The following is a 13,061-nucleotide window of genomic DNA, read 5'->3' as shown; positions in this document are numbered from 1 at the left end:
GATCCCCACCTCAGACTGACGATTACATCCGCGTTTCATCAAAATCTGACAGATAGTTTACAAAAGAGAAGACACAAAAATGAGCGTTTCGGGTTTTGCACTATGTGATCCCCACGATGAGCCCCAATCCCTCTTAAGAGGGTCAGCCCCTTTATTAAGTATACATTCTGATCCTCATCACAAAGGATCACTTTAAGACATTTTGGTCAGAATCCACCGGTAGGTTTGACAAATTAAGCCTTTTGTACGTTATGCACTCGTTGACCTCTTATGCTCTCAAATCGCTATCAGCTCTATCTCGAGTATAAACTCCTATTGTGAACTCAAACGGATGGTCACCATCTAGTTTTCTCAAAATAAAACGACCAGTTTCCGAGGAGAAGTCGAAAATGAGAATATTAATTATTGTTTCAGGTTTTGCACTTATTGATTGCATAAAGTTTTGCACTAAGTGACCTCCTACGAGCCCCCTTGGGGTTAGCACTTCTTGAGTATTTATTCAAGAATTCTCTTTTACATGAAACTGCGCTCATACTTTTCATAGAAGAAGTCTTCTGAATTTTTGCACTCTGTGACCGCTTACGACCCCTCGTCGCAGCACCCTGGGTTGTCAAGTCCATGCCGAATATATAATCTGTTCGATACCTCAGGCTGATGATTTCCACCATATTTTATCGAAATCTGACTGACGGTTTCTGAGGGGAAGTTGACAATGTTTTTGTTTCGATGAACGAAAGGCGATCACAAAAGGTCACCTGAGTGACATGCTCCCAATTGAAACACTTGAAATAAATGTTTACTGAAATCTCTTCCTTTTTCGACAATGCCTCCTTAGACACCCGTCTGAATATGACCTTGTCTGTTTCAAAGACGACAAGCCCCAACGAACAAACAAAATCATCGAAGCAATTTCGTTCCATGCTCAAGGGATGGAAAAGTCGGATACTGCAGTAACGTTAATTTGCAATCGACATACCATTCATATGATGTAATGAAGTTTTCTACATATGGTTTTTGACGGCAATTCAAAACAGAATATCCAATGACAGCAATGTTATATTTTATTAAGAGTCAGGATGGTTAGATTGTAAACACTTTATATTTGAACGGCAATCTCTCTCTAGGTCTGAATTTGAAAATAGGTTTAATTTAAAGTATATTACATTTTCACAATTAAGGTTTCAAGAACGGCAAATTTAAGACATTCAAATTGAAACATCATTTAAGAAATGTCGCTAAACTCCACCTGTAGGTTTGACAAGAAGCCCTCTCAAGATTTGTACTCTGTGACCACTTGTGGCCCCTTCCTTTAGCCTCCTTGAGTGTCATCTCGAGTATATAGTCTGATTTTTACCTTAGACGGATGATTACCATTAAATTTCATCAAAATAAGACGAACAGTTTCTGAGGATTAGTCGAAAAATGAGATTAATGATTATTTCAGGTTTTGCAATTAATGATTGATTAAGATATGGTACTGAGTGGGCCCCAATGAGCTCCCCACCCATTTTGGGTCTGCCCCTTCTCTAGTGTTAATTTTGATACTCATCATGTCAGTTTAGCTTTATGGAAAAGTTGGTGGAAATCCGCTCGTAGTTTCATAGAAGAAGTCTTTTGAAGGTTTTACACTCTGTGGCCACTTATGGCACCTCCCGAAAACCCCTGTGGTATCAACCTCATATCAAGTATACAAGTTGATTCCTCACGCATGCTGATGATTTTGACCCAGTGTCATCGAATTCTGACAGAATGTTTCTGAAAATGTTTTACTTCGAGGGACGACGGATGAATGAATGGTGATCGCAATAGGCACCTGAGTCCGAGAGACTCAGGTGAACTAAAAACGGTAGATGTTATTCCCAGCGTTAAGAGTAATGGCAATAGCTGGTTTAGCAGTTGTCAGTAAAATGTGACCAGGTGGAATGCTGTGCTGGGTGCCTTCAGTATGTTTTTTCAATAAAGATATTAATATAAAGTCCGCAAAAGATTCGCACTTTCGCACGGAGGCAAATACATCAATATACCTTGCCTCCAGCACACATACACACAAGCACGTATGCATTACACAGATGGAGGCACGACTTTATATTACTTTAGCTGTTACACTGTAACATGACATTAAACCTAATAAAAACAAACCAAACCCAATCCCGCAGATTAGCTATATTTTCTTTGGTCATCAGCTTTCCCGTTGCGACACTTGAAATCGATATGTTTTCTTTACTCACTTCCGTAGTCTTTTTTGCTTTGACAACGCTCCCCAAGACACATGTCTTCATATGACCTTGACTTAAGCGAAAACGATAAACCCCATACAAACAAACCATCATAGAAACAAAGCACTACCATCCTTACAATGGATCTAGACAAAAGCAGAAATTCGTTTGATGCTCAAGGGATGGAAAACCCGGTAACTATAGTATCGCCAATCGTCATATTCATATGATGTAAAAACGGTAAATTAAAACCAGTTTATCCAATGACAGCAATGATACATTAAAATAAGAGTCATGGTGTTTTGATTTGAAACACTTGATATTTGAACGACAATCTCTTTTTAAGTCTGAACTTGAAAATAGTTTTAAGTTACATTTAATATAATGGTTTGGTTTGGTCTATCCCCCAACACCCAACAACCAACGCCGCCCCTGACACTCGGGGTAAATGTCTTTCCCGCCTTCTGTTTAGGAGATATAGAAGAAAACAAAATAGCCTGGTGTGTCCCAATGTATCTGTAAAATGCAAATGTGGGACCACGACGGAGTTGGGTTTTTTTTCCAAGTCTAATAACAGGACAAAGGAGAGACTAAACTTGATCTGCTGCCCTCCTTGTAACACTTTTCCTGTCTACCTTATTTTTCAGTCTTCCTAGGCATCCGTTCCCATGAGACCCTGGCTGTTGCAAGAGCGTTAAACCCCAAACGTACACAATATTGGGTTAAACGCCCAATTAACATCTAAGTTCATCTAAATAAGTGCCCCTTGTATGTATAGTAAATGCGCGTATGCCGGGGTGGTATTTTATTGTATAACCTCCCTGTGATAGCGCGGATCTGATGCCGACATTAAAGTGAGTCTTCAATGAAATACTATGTCGAACAACATTCTTACCGGTCACATTATACTAACAACGGGCAAATAAATCACGAACATCAGGTATTTAAAGTTATACGTCACGAAGAGAGTAGCAAGTAGCAATATCGAGGACTTAAGTTTGTCTTGGTCGGGAGACAAAAAACAATGCCATCCTCGCCTGAGCGAAAGGCTAAAAGGAAGGTTTTACTTAGTGAGACGAATGTAAAAAGAATATTGTTAATAAAATAAATAAGAAAGGCAACACTTTTCTGCTTGACAAGCTGTTTAAAATGATCTCTCACCGACTATGTTGGTCAGTGGACACCGACACATATCTTTTGATTGCTTTGAGTTTTGCTAAAGGATATACTCTCCCAATGTTTAAATCGCGTTCAAACCTCGTTTTGATCTATTTATTCAGTTAAACGAATTATGATAATTTTAAAAGTAAACATGCACCTAGAAATTGTGTAAAAATAACTAACAACCTCTTTTCTTAAAGAAATGTTTTAGATAGAAATGGTATTTTTTTCAAATATGACCAATTCAGCATTCGGTTAGAACGTTCGTATGCAATGCCAAAAATAAAGAAGCACGGGGATTTCTTCCTCTCTTTTTTAAAGAAAGAGAAACTCATTTTCTTGCCTCCTAACAGTATTTGTGTAAATCGTTAAATCAGCAAATTATAGTAAGGAGTAAGGTTAACCAAATTTCTTTTCTGGAAATAATTATAAATAAATAAGAAACAGACTTCAATTATTTAAAGAAAATACCCTCATCTAAATTCATGAACGTAGAAGATACTGTATGTCTTTGTTGCATTACAATTTCTTTGTATTTCCTGATTTTCACATATTCTCTCCAATAAGGTAAGGCTAAAGAATAACCTATTTTTTTTATAATTTTCGCAAGAGAAGATCGCTACTGCAAACTTTGAACAAAATTGAAAATAAAAAGGTGACTGGTACTAGATATTTTCTTTTCGATTGCTGCTTGGTCTCACTTTTACTATTCGGCGATGCTTCCGCAGGCACCCGTTTCCATATGACCTTTACTGTGTATCTAGAACATTATATCTGATACAAAGAAAAACTTTTTCCTTACGCCCCGTTATTTCACTTATGTTTCTTCTGTTTGACATTACAAGACCTTTTTGTAATATTAAATCGTTTCGATGTTTGTTCTCACAACGGCTTCGTTCACGAATACAGGTGACATGGGAGACACTGCTGAAAAGTAGGTCGGAGAGGAAGAAAGATAGATACCAGTCAGACGCAGCTGTTCGATCTTGATGCCATTTAAAAATAACTCCTTCATGACTTTAATGTTGAAAGTTTGACTAGGCGAGAAGGCAATGGGTTCTGTCCCCTTGTCGGGACACATCAAAGTCCTTTAAATATGTAGTTGTTATTCCCTGCTTAACGTTAATAATTTAGGATAATGGCAACAACTGGTTACATCAACAAAACCGCCTCCAGCACAAATGTACTACACACGCGGGGTACGTCCTTTTAACACCTTATCGTTTGCAAGCGCTTCACACGTTAACAAACAAGACACAAGACCAAATTTCCTGTTGCCATCACCTAGATATTACATTTCTGTGACAGAAAGCTTGAATGTGTTTTTGAGTGACTCCATCATCAGTTGACGTCTTCACATAAAAAGTGCGTGCTGCGATATTGCATAGCTTTTTGATTCTGATTTTTTTTTCAACGAACAAGAAAAAATGCAAAACTGTAAACAAATAAACTTATTAAGTAATCGGGATTTTTCAAACGATTTACATGTTATAATCTGTATTTTAGAAATTGTTTAAATTTGATATATTATGATTTATTTTTATCACCGATCCCAACAGACCCATATTATGTTCCTGTTGTAATTATTTCGGGGTAATTTAACTCGGATATATAGCCAATCATCATTATCTATAACTTGTTTACGGTCTCGACAGCTAAGTCATACATTTTGAACTTTGGTGTAACCGATCAGTATTTCTTTTCTTTCTTTCTTTTTATAAAGTGAGTAGACTCATTAGTTTATTGATTGAATTAAATGGTTTTGTCATTGAAAATTGTCGATATTCTTATCCGTTTCTAAATCAGCCTTTTCCATTTAGGTTGATCACGATGAGGTACGATCAATATATAATGACATTTGTCTTCTATCTCCGTTAAAGTGCATACGGCGGAAGGTTGAAACTGAGCATGACATTTAATTACCAGGGTCGTCAGTTTCGGTATTTTAAGATTTAATTAAATCTACAAATATCACTGGTAGATAATATATATAATTGACATGAATGGCACGTTATTGACAGGCAGCTGGGTGACGGTAGAATAAGAGAATCTACTGTCATTTGCTGAAGGGAAATTGAAGAAACCGAAATTGATTTCCTGCCTCCGTGGCAACACTTGGGATCTACATATTTCCTGTTTCACGTCCCTACTCCTTCTTTCAGCGGTATATTCCTGGACACCAGCCCTGATATGACCCTGGCTGGTTAACCCCAAATAAACATATTGTCGACAAAATACAGACGATAAATAAAACAAAATATCTTAGCCTTTATTGTTCATATCGAACTGATCAAACGTATCCGGGAAAAAATATATTAAAATATATAAACTCATTTGCTGAAATATATTTTTGTTATTGTTCCTTGATTTGCCATTTGCAGTGATGACATGTATGCGATAATGCTGTTGTTTCGGGACCTCTCTGCAGGTTCGGGGGAGGCCAAAGCTTTCTCTTAGTAGTAAGAGCTGACTATTGTGAGGGCCCTGCAAAATCGTGGGATTTCGTCGGTGTTTTCTACTAAAAGGACAGCAAAGAAACCAACATCGATATGTTTCTCCCTTTGTCACACTTTGAATCTACAGCTTTTCTTACCTAACTACTCCACCTTTTTTTCCGAGTGGTGTCTCCCTAGTTACCCGTCATCATGTGATCTTGGCTATTGCGAAGACGTTTAACCCTTAACGAACCGTTGCCTGCCACTTCACGGTTGTATCAACGACATGTTAACAAAATTGGGCCGGACTACTTACGGTGTAAACAGGAACCTGAAAAGATATTCGAACATCGCTATGGGAGATTAATGCTCAGTCCTAATGGGAGATATGTGTCGGTGTAAACAGAAACCTGGACAGATATTCGAACATCGTAATGGGAGATTAATGCTCAGTCCTAATGGAAGATTTGTGTCGATGTAAACAGAAACCTGAACAAATATATTCGACCATCAATATGGGAGATTAATGCTTAGTCCTAATGGGAGATTTGTGTCGGTGTAAACAGAAACCTGAACAGATATTCGAACATCGTTATGGGAGATTAATGCTCAGTCCTAATGGGAGATTTGTATTTTTTTGTAATCACGAATATCACCTACTGGCATAGAAATGAATTACTCGAGAAAAAAAGAACATATAATTCAAACATGTCCCTTAAGCTCGGGAACATAGTCTTTCGGCCGTATCATATGGTGTAGTCGTAAAGGGCGACTGATATGGGAGCCACTTAAGCTTAAATATAATTTTCTTGGAGAAGAGACCCATATACGCATACACTACACATATGGAGGCATGCCCTCAATTAACGCTAGCTGTTAAAAGGACGCTTAACATAAACCACACCAAACATCGCTCATGCCTACGTCTTATTGGTTCAATATCACTAGGTATATGTGGCTAGCCTATATTAAGAAATATATTTGACCAAGTGTCATGTTGTATCCAGTTATATAACTTATTGCCCTTTGAATGACCTCGTCGTTTTTTTTCGTGTGTCTTTAACTGTTACAAAGACAAACAACATTAAACATGATGAAAATTGGAAGATAACTATGTATGAATTCCTACCGTAGCAAACTAAATCATGAGTGCGAAAGGCGAATGATTACGCAGAGCAAGTTCGGAGATAGTATAAATCTGCTGTATACCATTGCTTGTCGTATACAGCAACTAGCGTGAGCCCCTTTGCATAATGTGCTGCACGGATTGCACCGCTTGTGATCGATTTACTATCTACTATCTGTTCATACCTTTTAGAATGTGCCCAGTCACCCGTACTCATCTGAGCTTAGCTATTGCGAGAACGTTAAACCCACTAAAAACTAAAGGTGACTAATTATGGGTATTACCAATACAAAGAGTAATCAAAGCCTCATATGTTGTCAAATATACCTGTAATTTCGAAATGTTCGCTCGCTATTTAATCGAAAAGGTGGGGTTCATTCGGCCCCTGCTTCTATTCATTTGATATTTTCGCCATATGTAGATACAGAAAAATGAACAATAATTGCATATATGATTATACATTATTATTACTGATAACCGTATAGGACCTCCTTTTGGGGACACAAAAGCGACTAAAATAAATCTGCTGCACCCATTGCGATATTTGGGTTCTTTATCTTTCTTTCTTCTTCTAACTACCTTTTATTTTCTAGCGCCTTGCTTGGCAACACCTCACTTTTGGCTTGAGTGTTGAGCGTTTGCCCAGGTGAGGAAGGCAATGGGTTTTGTCCCCAGGCCGGGACATACCAAAGTCCTTAAAAATGGTAGTTGTTATTCCCTGTTTAGCGTTAAGCATTAAGGGGATTGGCAACAACTGGTTCACTTGATGTCAGTTTATTTTTTACCGGGCCAAATGCTAAGCTTGGTGCCTTCGGCATGGCATTTCAGTGAGATAGCACTATAAAGTCGGCATCATATCCGCGCAATCACAAGGAAGCAAGCCGACCAACATAACATGTCTCCTGCATACACACACGCAAGCACGCATACACTACACACATGGAGGCACGACTTTAATTGACCTTAGCTCTTTATAGGACGTTCAACAAAACTAAACTAAACTAAACAAAACCAGGTTGAGTGATGGAGGTATCCTTACAAAAAGACAGATAAATGTCACAGGCGAATTTAATTATGATATTGGATAGTGTATAAAATGACTGTTATTTTGATACTAAATATGTCATATTGATATACATGAAGTAAGCGTAGTGATATTTGTTTTTAGAAAAACATGCAAAAGTTTCACTAAATTTCAGATACACTCAACATTGTCAACTTGCCTATGTATAGTTACAATGGTAGTCTATATTTCATACTTCTTTAAAAACTTTCCACATACTAGTATATTTTCTGTCAGCCGAATCATTTTCATGAAATATCAAAAACGATAAAATACTTGTTTAACATGCCAAACATAGCAAATGCACAATCTCACATAATCTTGAAGATTTTATTATCATTTTCTACTATGGTAATATACCGATACTTTTTCTGTTTTGTTTCACACCAAAATACTTCATTATATTATTGAAACCGAGGGGTATTTGGGGGTAAATAAACAACCCAAGCTCGACGTTTTAATAACGAACCAGTGGTTTTATTGTAGGTAAATCTTACCCTGCAACGATACAAACATACAATACTTTACTACGCATACACATAACGCTATCGATACATATATTACAGAAACGAGTACAATCTGACAATTAACACTTAGCTGTAAAATACGTACGTTTAACCGGGGATTATATAATAACAAATAAAGAATTGGAAATAGGGCATATACTATTTCCTTATCTATTAGTTACAATATGGATTACAATTTACCTTTACACATATATTATATTATAAGTGTATGGCCTTTTGGCATTTACTGTTGACGTTACTCATAAATGGTGAAAACTATTCACGGACGTACACTATGACGGGACATTCAAAAGGATATATATATATTGGGATTCTTATGACTTATAATGAAATAATCACCTCTGTGTGGCAGAAGGCTTTACAATATGTCCAGCTCATGTATTAGTCTGTACACATATTCAAGTCTGGAAACATAAACGATACAAATAATAAGATATGGAATATAAACACAATCGTACCGGCCGGTGTAATGGCGGTCACTCAGGTAAACCCAGCGTACGCACACATACATGTTTTATTTAAAATAATATAAAATACCGTATAAATAATATCAGATACTGCTCGCGGGAAATACCGCACGCCGGACAGGAGAAAGGACAAATAGAAAAGATCGACAGGTTAGTTTGTAAATCGAGAAATCGAGTTTATACCTCACTTATATTCTTGTCAGTTGTCGTTGTCGTCTCTCGTCTACCTAGTCATACAAAGGTATCGCGCGCCAACCCAATAGCCAATCAGATAATAGATGTATACTGACGTCACACAACTGACCTCTATACTGGACATATTATTATACAACAATTATTATACAACATTAAACTAAATTTGATAAAATTCAATCCTGCCACATTATGCATGCTTTTAGTAATAACTCATTAAAATGTATTCTGCAAAAGTAATCTTTCCTCTGGGGAACTACCAAAGGTTGAGATTGTGTTATAGACAAAGAATTGCAGATGAATTAAAAAGCAATCAAATACTCTTTAAAATAAACACATTTGTTTTGGTCAGCTTGTTTGCTCCAAAACCAGTTCATGTGATTTAAAGATTAGGAGGTATGAATGCTCCCTTTGAAATAATACCAATACAGTTATCCTGAAGTTCATTTACTCATTTAACGAAGTGGAAATACATAATTTGCCGGATTACCGATTGGCCGTTGCTATGACTGTATAAGACATTAATGATGTGGTTGGTTGACACATCATTGTGAGAGGTAATACTGACAAAACGCAAACAATTTTTCAGTGTTGTGTGCGTGTTATGTTTTCCTTTGTTTTCTTCCTGAAAGCCATAACAAGTCGATAGTAACTCTACACATTTACGAAATGGCAATATCTTAACGCCATAATCAACCAGCCTTTTACTGAAAGACGAAACTGATGGGAAGCTTCATGTTATATATTATCGTAAAATATTAGTTTGTATTCTTTAGTGTTTCATGGTAACATTGAAACGAGGAAACAATCATAATGAATACAATATTTTGTATTATAAAAACAACGGCAATAACACCTTTGTTTGGTGGTGGTCCACTCTAATAAAATCACAAAACCAACTTGTTTGGGAGATGATGATAAGATTTATTGAGTTCGGTTGATTGATGAGTTTCCTAAATAACCAAGCTGTCAGTTCTTTATATAGTTTAATCCTTAATACTGTAACAATATTTCTTAATAAACACATTGCATTTGAACAATAATTGACGATGCCAAACTTATCTGTACGATTTGAAAAGATGCAGTCGATTTCAATTTCATAATCTGACACATTGAATCAATAAATGCACATTATATACACAGGAGAAACAGCAATAACACAACGTCAAGCATTTACGTACAACAATATGAAATGAAGATGATGAGTACTTACAATGTATATAAATCGGTATGCGTGCCACATTAATTACGTGCTGAGTATACTATCCTGATTTAAAGCCTACTCTTGTGACAGTCACGTGTTTAACTGCATGTCTGATTTACGAGAATTATGGATGGCACGTCTCAGCGCAGCCTATTACACAATTTCCCGTGTTTGAATTTGTTTGTCTGCATATAACGCAGCGGTGTCAGAATGATCTCCAACGTCGTCTGGTTCTTCAACATCCAGGCTATTGTCGTTGTCATTTTTCTCCTCAGTATGTTTTACGAACTTGTGTATTTGAAGCAGACGACACTTCTCAGTGACATTGCCGTTTGTTTGTGTTTGATACTCGTTATTTTCCGTAGTTTTTTTCTCTTTTTCTTTCTCTTTTAGTTCTATTTTTTCCATATCTTTTCCCTTTCCGAAGGCGTAATCGTGACTGCGTCTGTGTTTTGTTGGTAAAGTGCTTTCTCCATATAAGCTTTTGTTGGCATCCATTAGATTAGTGCACTGAAATGACTTTAGAAAGCTTCGTCTGAAATTGTCGCTAAGAAAGGCGTACAAAATAGGATTGAGCATACTGTTCGAAGATGTCAACACAGTGAAGATATTGAACATGAGTATCTCCCAGTCTTCCAGACTTTTGTCTTTTGGTCGCAATGTCAGGTTTACCTGAAAGCACCAGTACGGCAGCCAACAAACAATGTAAATAGATATGATTGCAAGCACCATTCTAGTTACCTTCTTGTGTGCCTTTCTTGTTTCTTTGGATTTATTCACTGGCCCTACAGTCCTTAGCCTCAGTATCACAAGGAGATAAAACACAGATATAAGAGAAACAGGAATACCAAACCCAAGCAGGAACGTATACCAGGTGTACGCCTTCTCAGTTGGTATGAGTTGTCCTGATGGCCATTCTATCGTGCACGTAAGCTTACCCGGGAAATTGTGATTGGGCACGGTTTTGGAATAGAGAATTGTAGGCAGCATGACGAAGAACGAAAGTGACCAAATGCCAATGATGATGAGGGTGGCATACTTCGGTTTTCGGTATTCTTGAGAGTTTATTGCATGGCATACAGCAATGTAACGGTCTCCTCCAAGCGATGTCAGGGTAAAAACTCCAGCGAAAAAACTGATCGAATACAATACAAAGTTGATCTTACATACGGCATTACCAAACATCCAGTATTTTAGATACGTGGTGGTGGATATCAGTGGTAAATGTAGAATATATAGAAAATCTGATACTGCCAAATTTAATATATACAAATTGGTGACCGTTTTCATCTTAGCGTATCGCAGAACGACGTAGATGACGAGACCATTTCCGGCTATACCACAAAGGAATATACATGCGTATGACACAACAACAACATAAGTAGAAACAGCCACATTCATATCCCCGGTAACACCTGTACCATTGTCTAAATAATCGCAATCCATCGAGTCTGTTGTGTTATTCAACGCCATGATTTATGTAAATATTACAGACAACCGAGAGGCGAAACTAACTGTGCAATACTATGTCAAAACATTCAAAAAAATAATCCTTAGGTATGATGATGAACAATGAGTATTGCAGTCATTAGCGAACGAAGCTGTCAGTAGCTCCTCGTTTGTCACAGTATCGTGTTGATTCTTTGATACTTTAGAATCACCGCTAACGTATTAATATTTGCCATTACCGCCCGTCCACAAGACCCAACAGCCATTCTAGCACTGATCAGCACGCCACTCACACCGGCTTGTAACGGGCAAAGCTGTATGATGTTGACCAATCACACGACAGTTGAACAAACAACGCTGTGTATCACCGAAGATCAGGTGTATAAGTTGACTTTGGTTTCGCTTCTTTTACAGCTTTATTGACATTTTGAGCATGCATCGATAATAGGATCAGAATTCACTGATTGATCACGGATTTATGTCTTCTCAAAAGCTCGGGCTGTATAACTACATATTGCATTCTTTAAAACGGAACGGTCATCCCAGAGTTTTGAATATAAGTTGTTCAATACATAGATTTTAAATTTCAAAATCCCTGTTATATTTCCATTTCACGGTGTGCGTATGTAAGCAGATTTTTCCCTTTTGTCATTACGGTCCTTTTGGCGTATTCAGTTTTGTAAATGTCCTTTATTTTTCTTTGACTGGCCCGATGTGACTTTACCGTCGCTGGGCCGTGAAGCAACTTACTATATGACATTAGCAAAAGGGAAAATAACCGCTTTGTTGTTAAATGTAAAAAAGTACCTATGCAGGTTCGGGGGAAAATAATACCTGTTCATATATCATACTTCTTGATTGTCGAGGCGATGTATTGTGGCTCTCTGCAGACTGTTTTCTATGCTGTGTAAAGGAGACATTGAAGAAATCAAAATGTATTTGCTGTACCCATTTCAACATGTATACCTGTTTACTTTTCCCTCATATTTACTATTGTACCTGAGCATGTTTGTGGCCTTAGCTGTTAATAGAACGTGAAACCCAATAAAACCGAACTAAATGATATAAATGATATAATGCTGCATGATCGCATGAGGATAGCAGTGTGTTCTACTCCCAAACCCGGAAAAAGGAACACATTAATTTGAATATAACATGTTTAAATTTGTGATATATGAACAACAAACCAGCAAAAGCAAATAAATTGGTAGTAAAACTGGT

General features: G+C 37.2%; 1 protein-coding gene across 1 annotated transcript; it reads right to left on the bottom strand.

Annotated features, from left to right (window-relative positions):
• Positions 1–10,098: 10,098 nt before the first annotated feature.
• On the bottom strand, positions 10,099–11,876 carry LOC110457003 (somatostatin receptor type 2-like). Its single transcript, XM_021508089.1, has one exon. It carries the CDS (start codon positions 11,862–11,864, stop codon positions 10,545–10,547), a length of 1,320 nt encoding a protein of 439 aa, XP_021363764.1. The 5' UTR covers positions 11,865–11,876; the 3' UTR covers positions 10,099–10,544.
• Positions 11,877–13,061: the final 1,185 nt, after the last annotated feature.

This window comes from Mizuhopecten yessoensis, unplaced genomic scaffold (assembly GCF_002113885.1).
Source record: "Mizuhopecten yessoensis strain PY_sf001 unplaced genomic scaffold, ASM211388v2 scaffold8991, whole genome shotgun sequence".
NCBI classification, from domain to species: Eukaryota; Metazoa; Mollusca; class Bivalvia; order Pectinida; family Pectinidae; genus Mizuhopecten; species Mizuhopecten yessoensis.
Note: the sequence above shows the minus strand (reverse complement) of the source record. Positions and strands in the feature narration are given on the sequence as shown.

What these genes read in the sequence shown, in the direction of transcription:
- LOC110457003 (XM_021508089.1), bottom strand. Translation starts at nt 11,864, where the DNA reads ATGGCGTTGAATAACACAACAGACTCGATGGATTGCGATTATTTAGAC.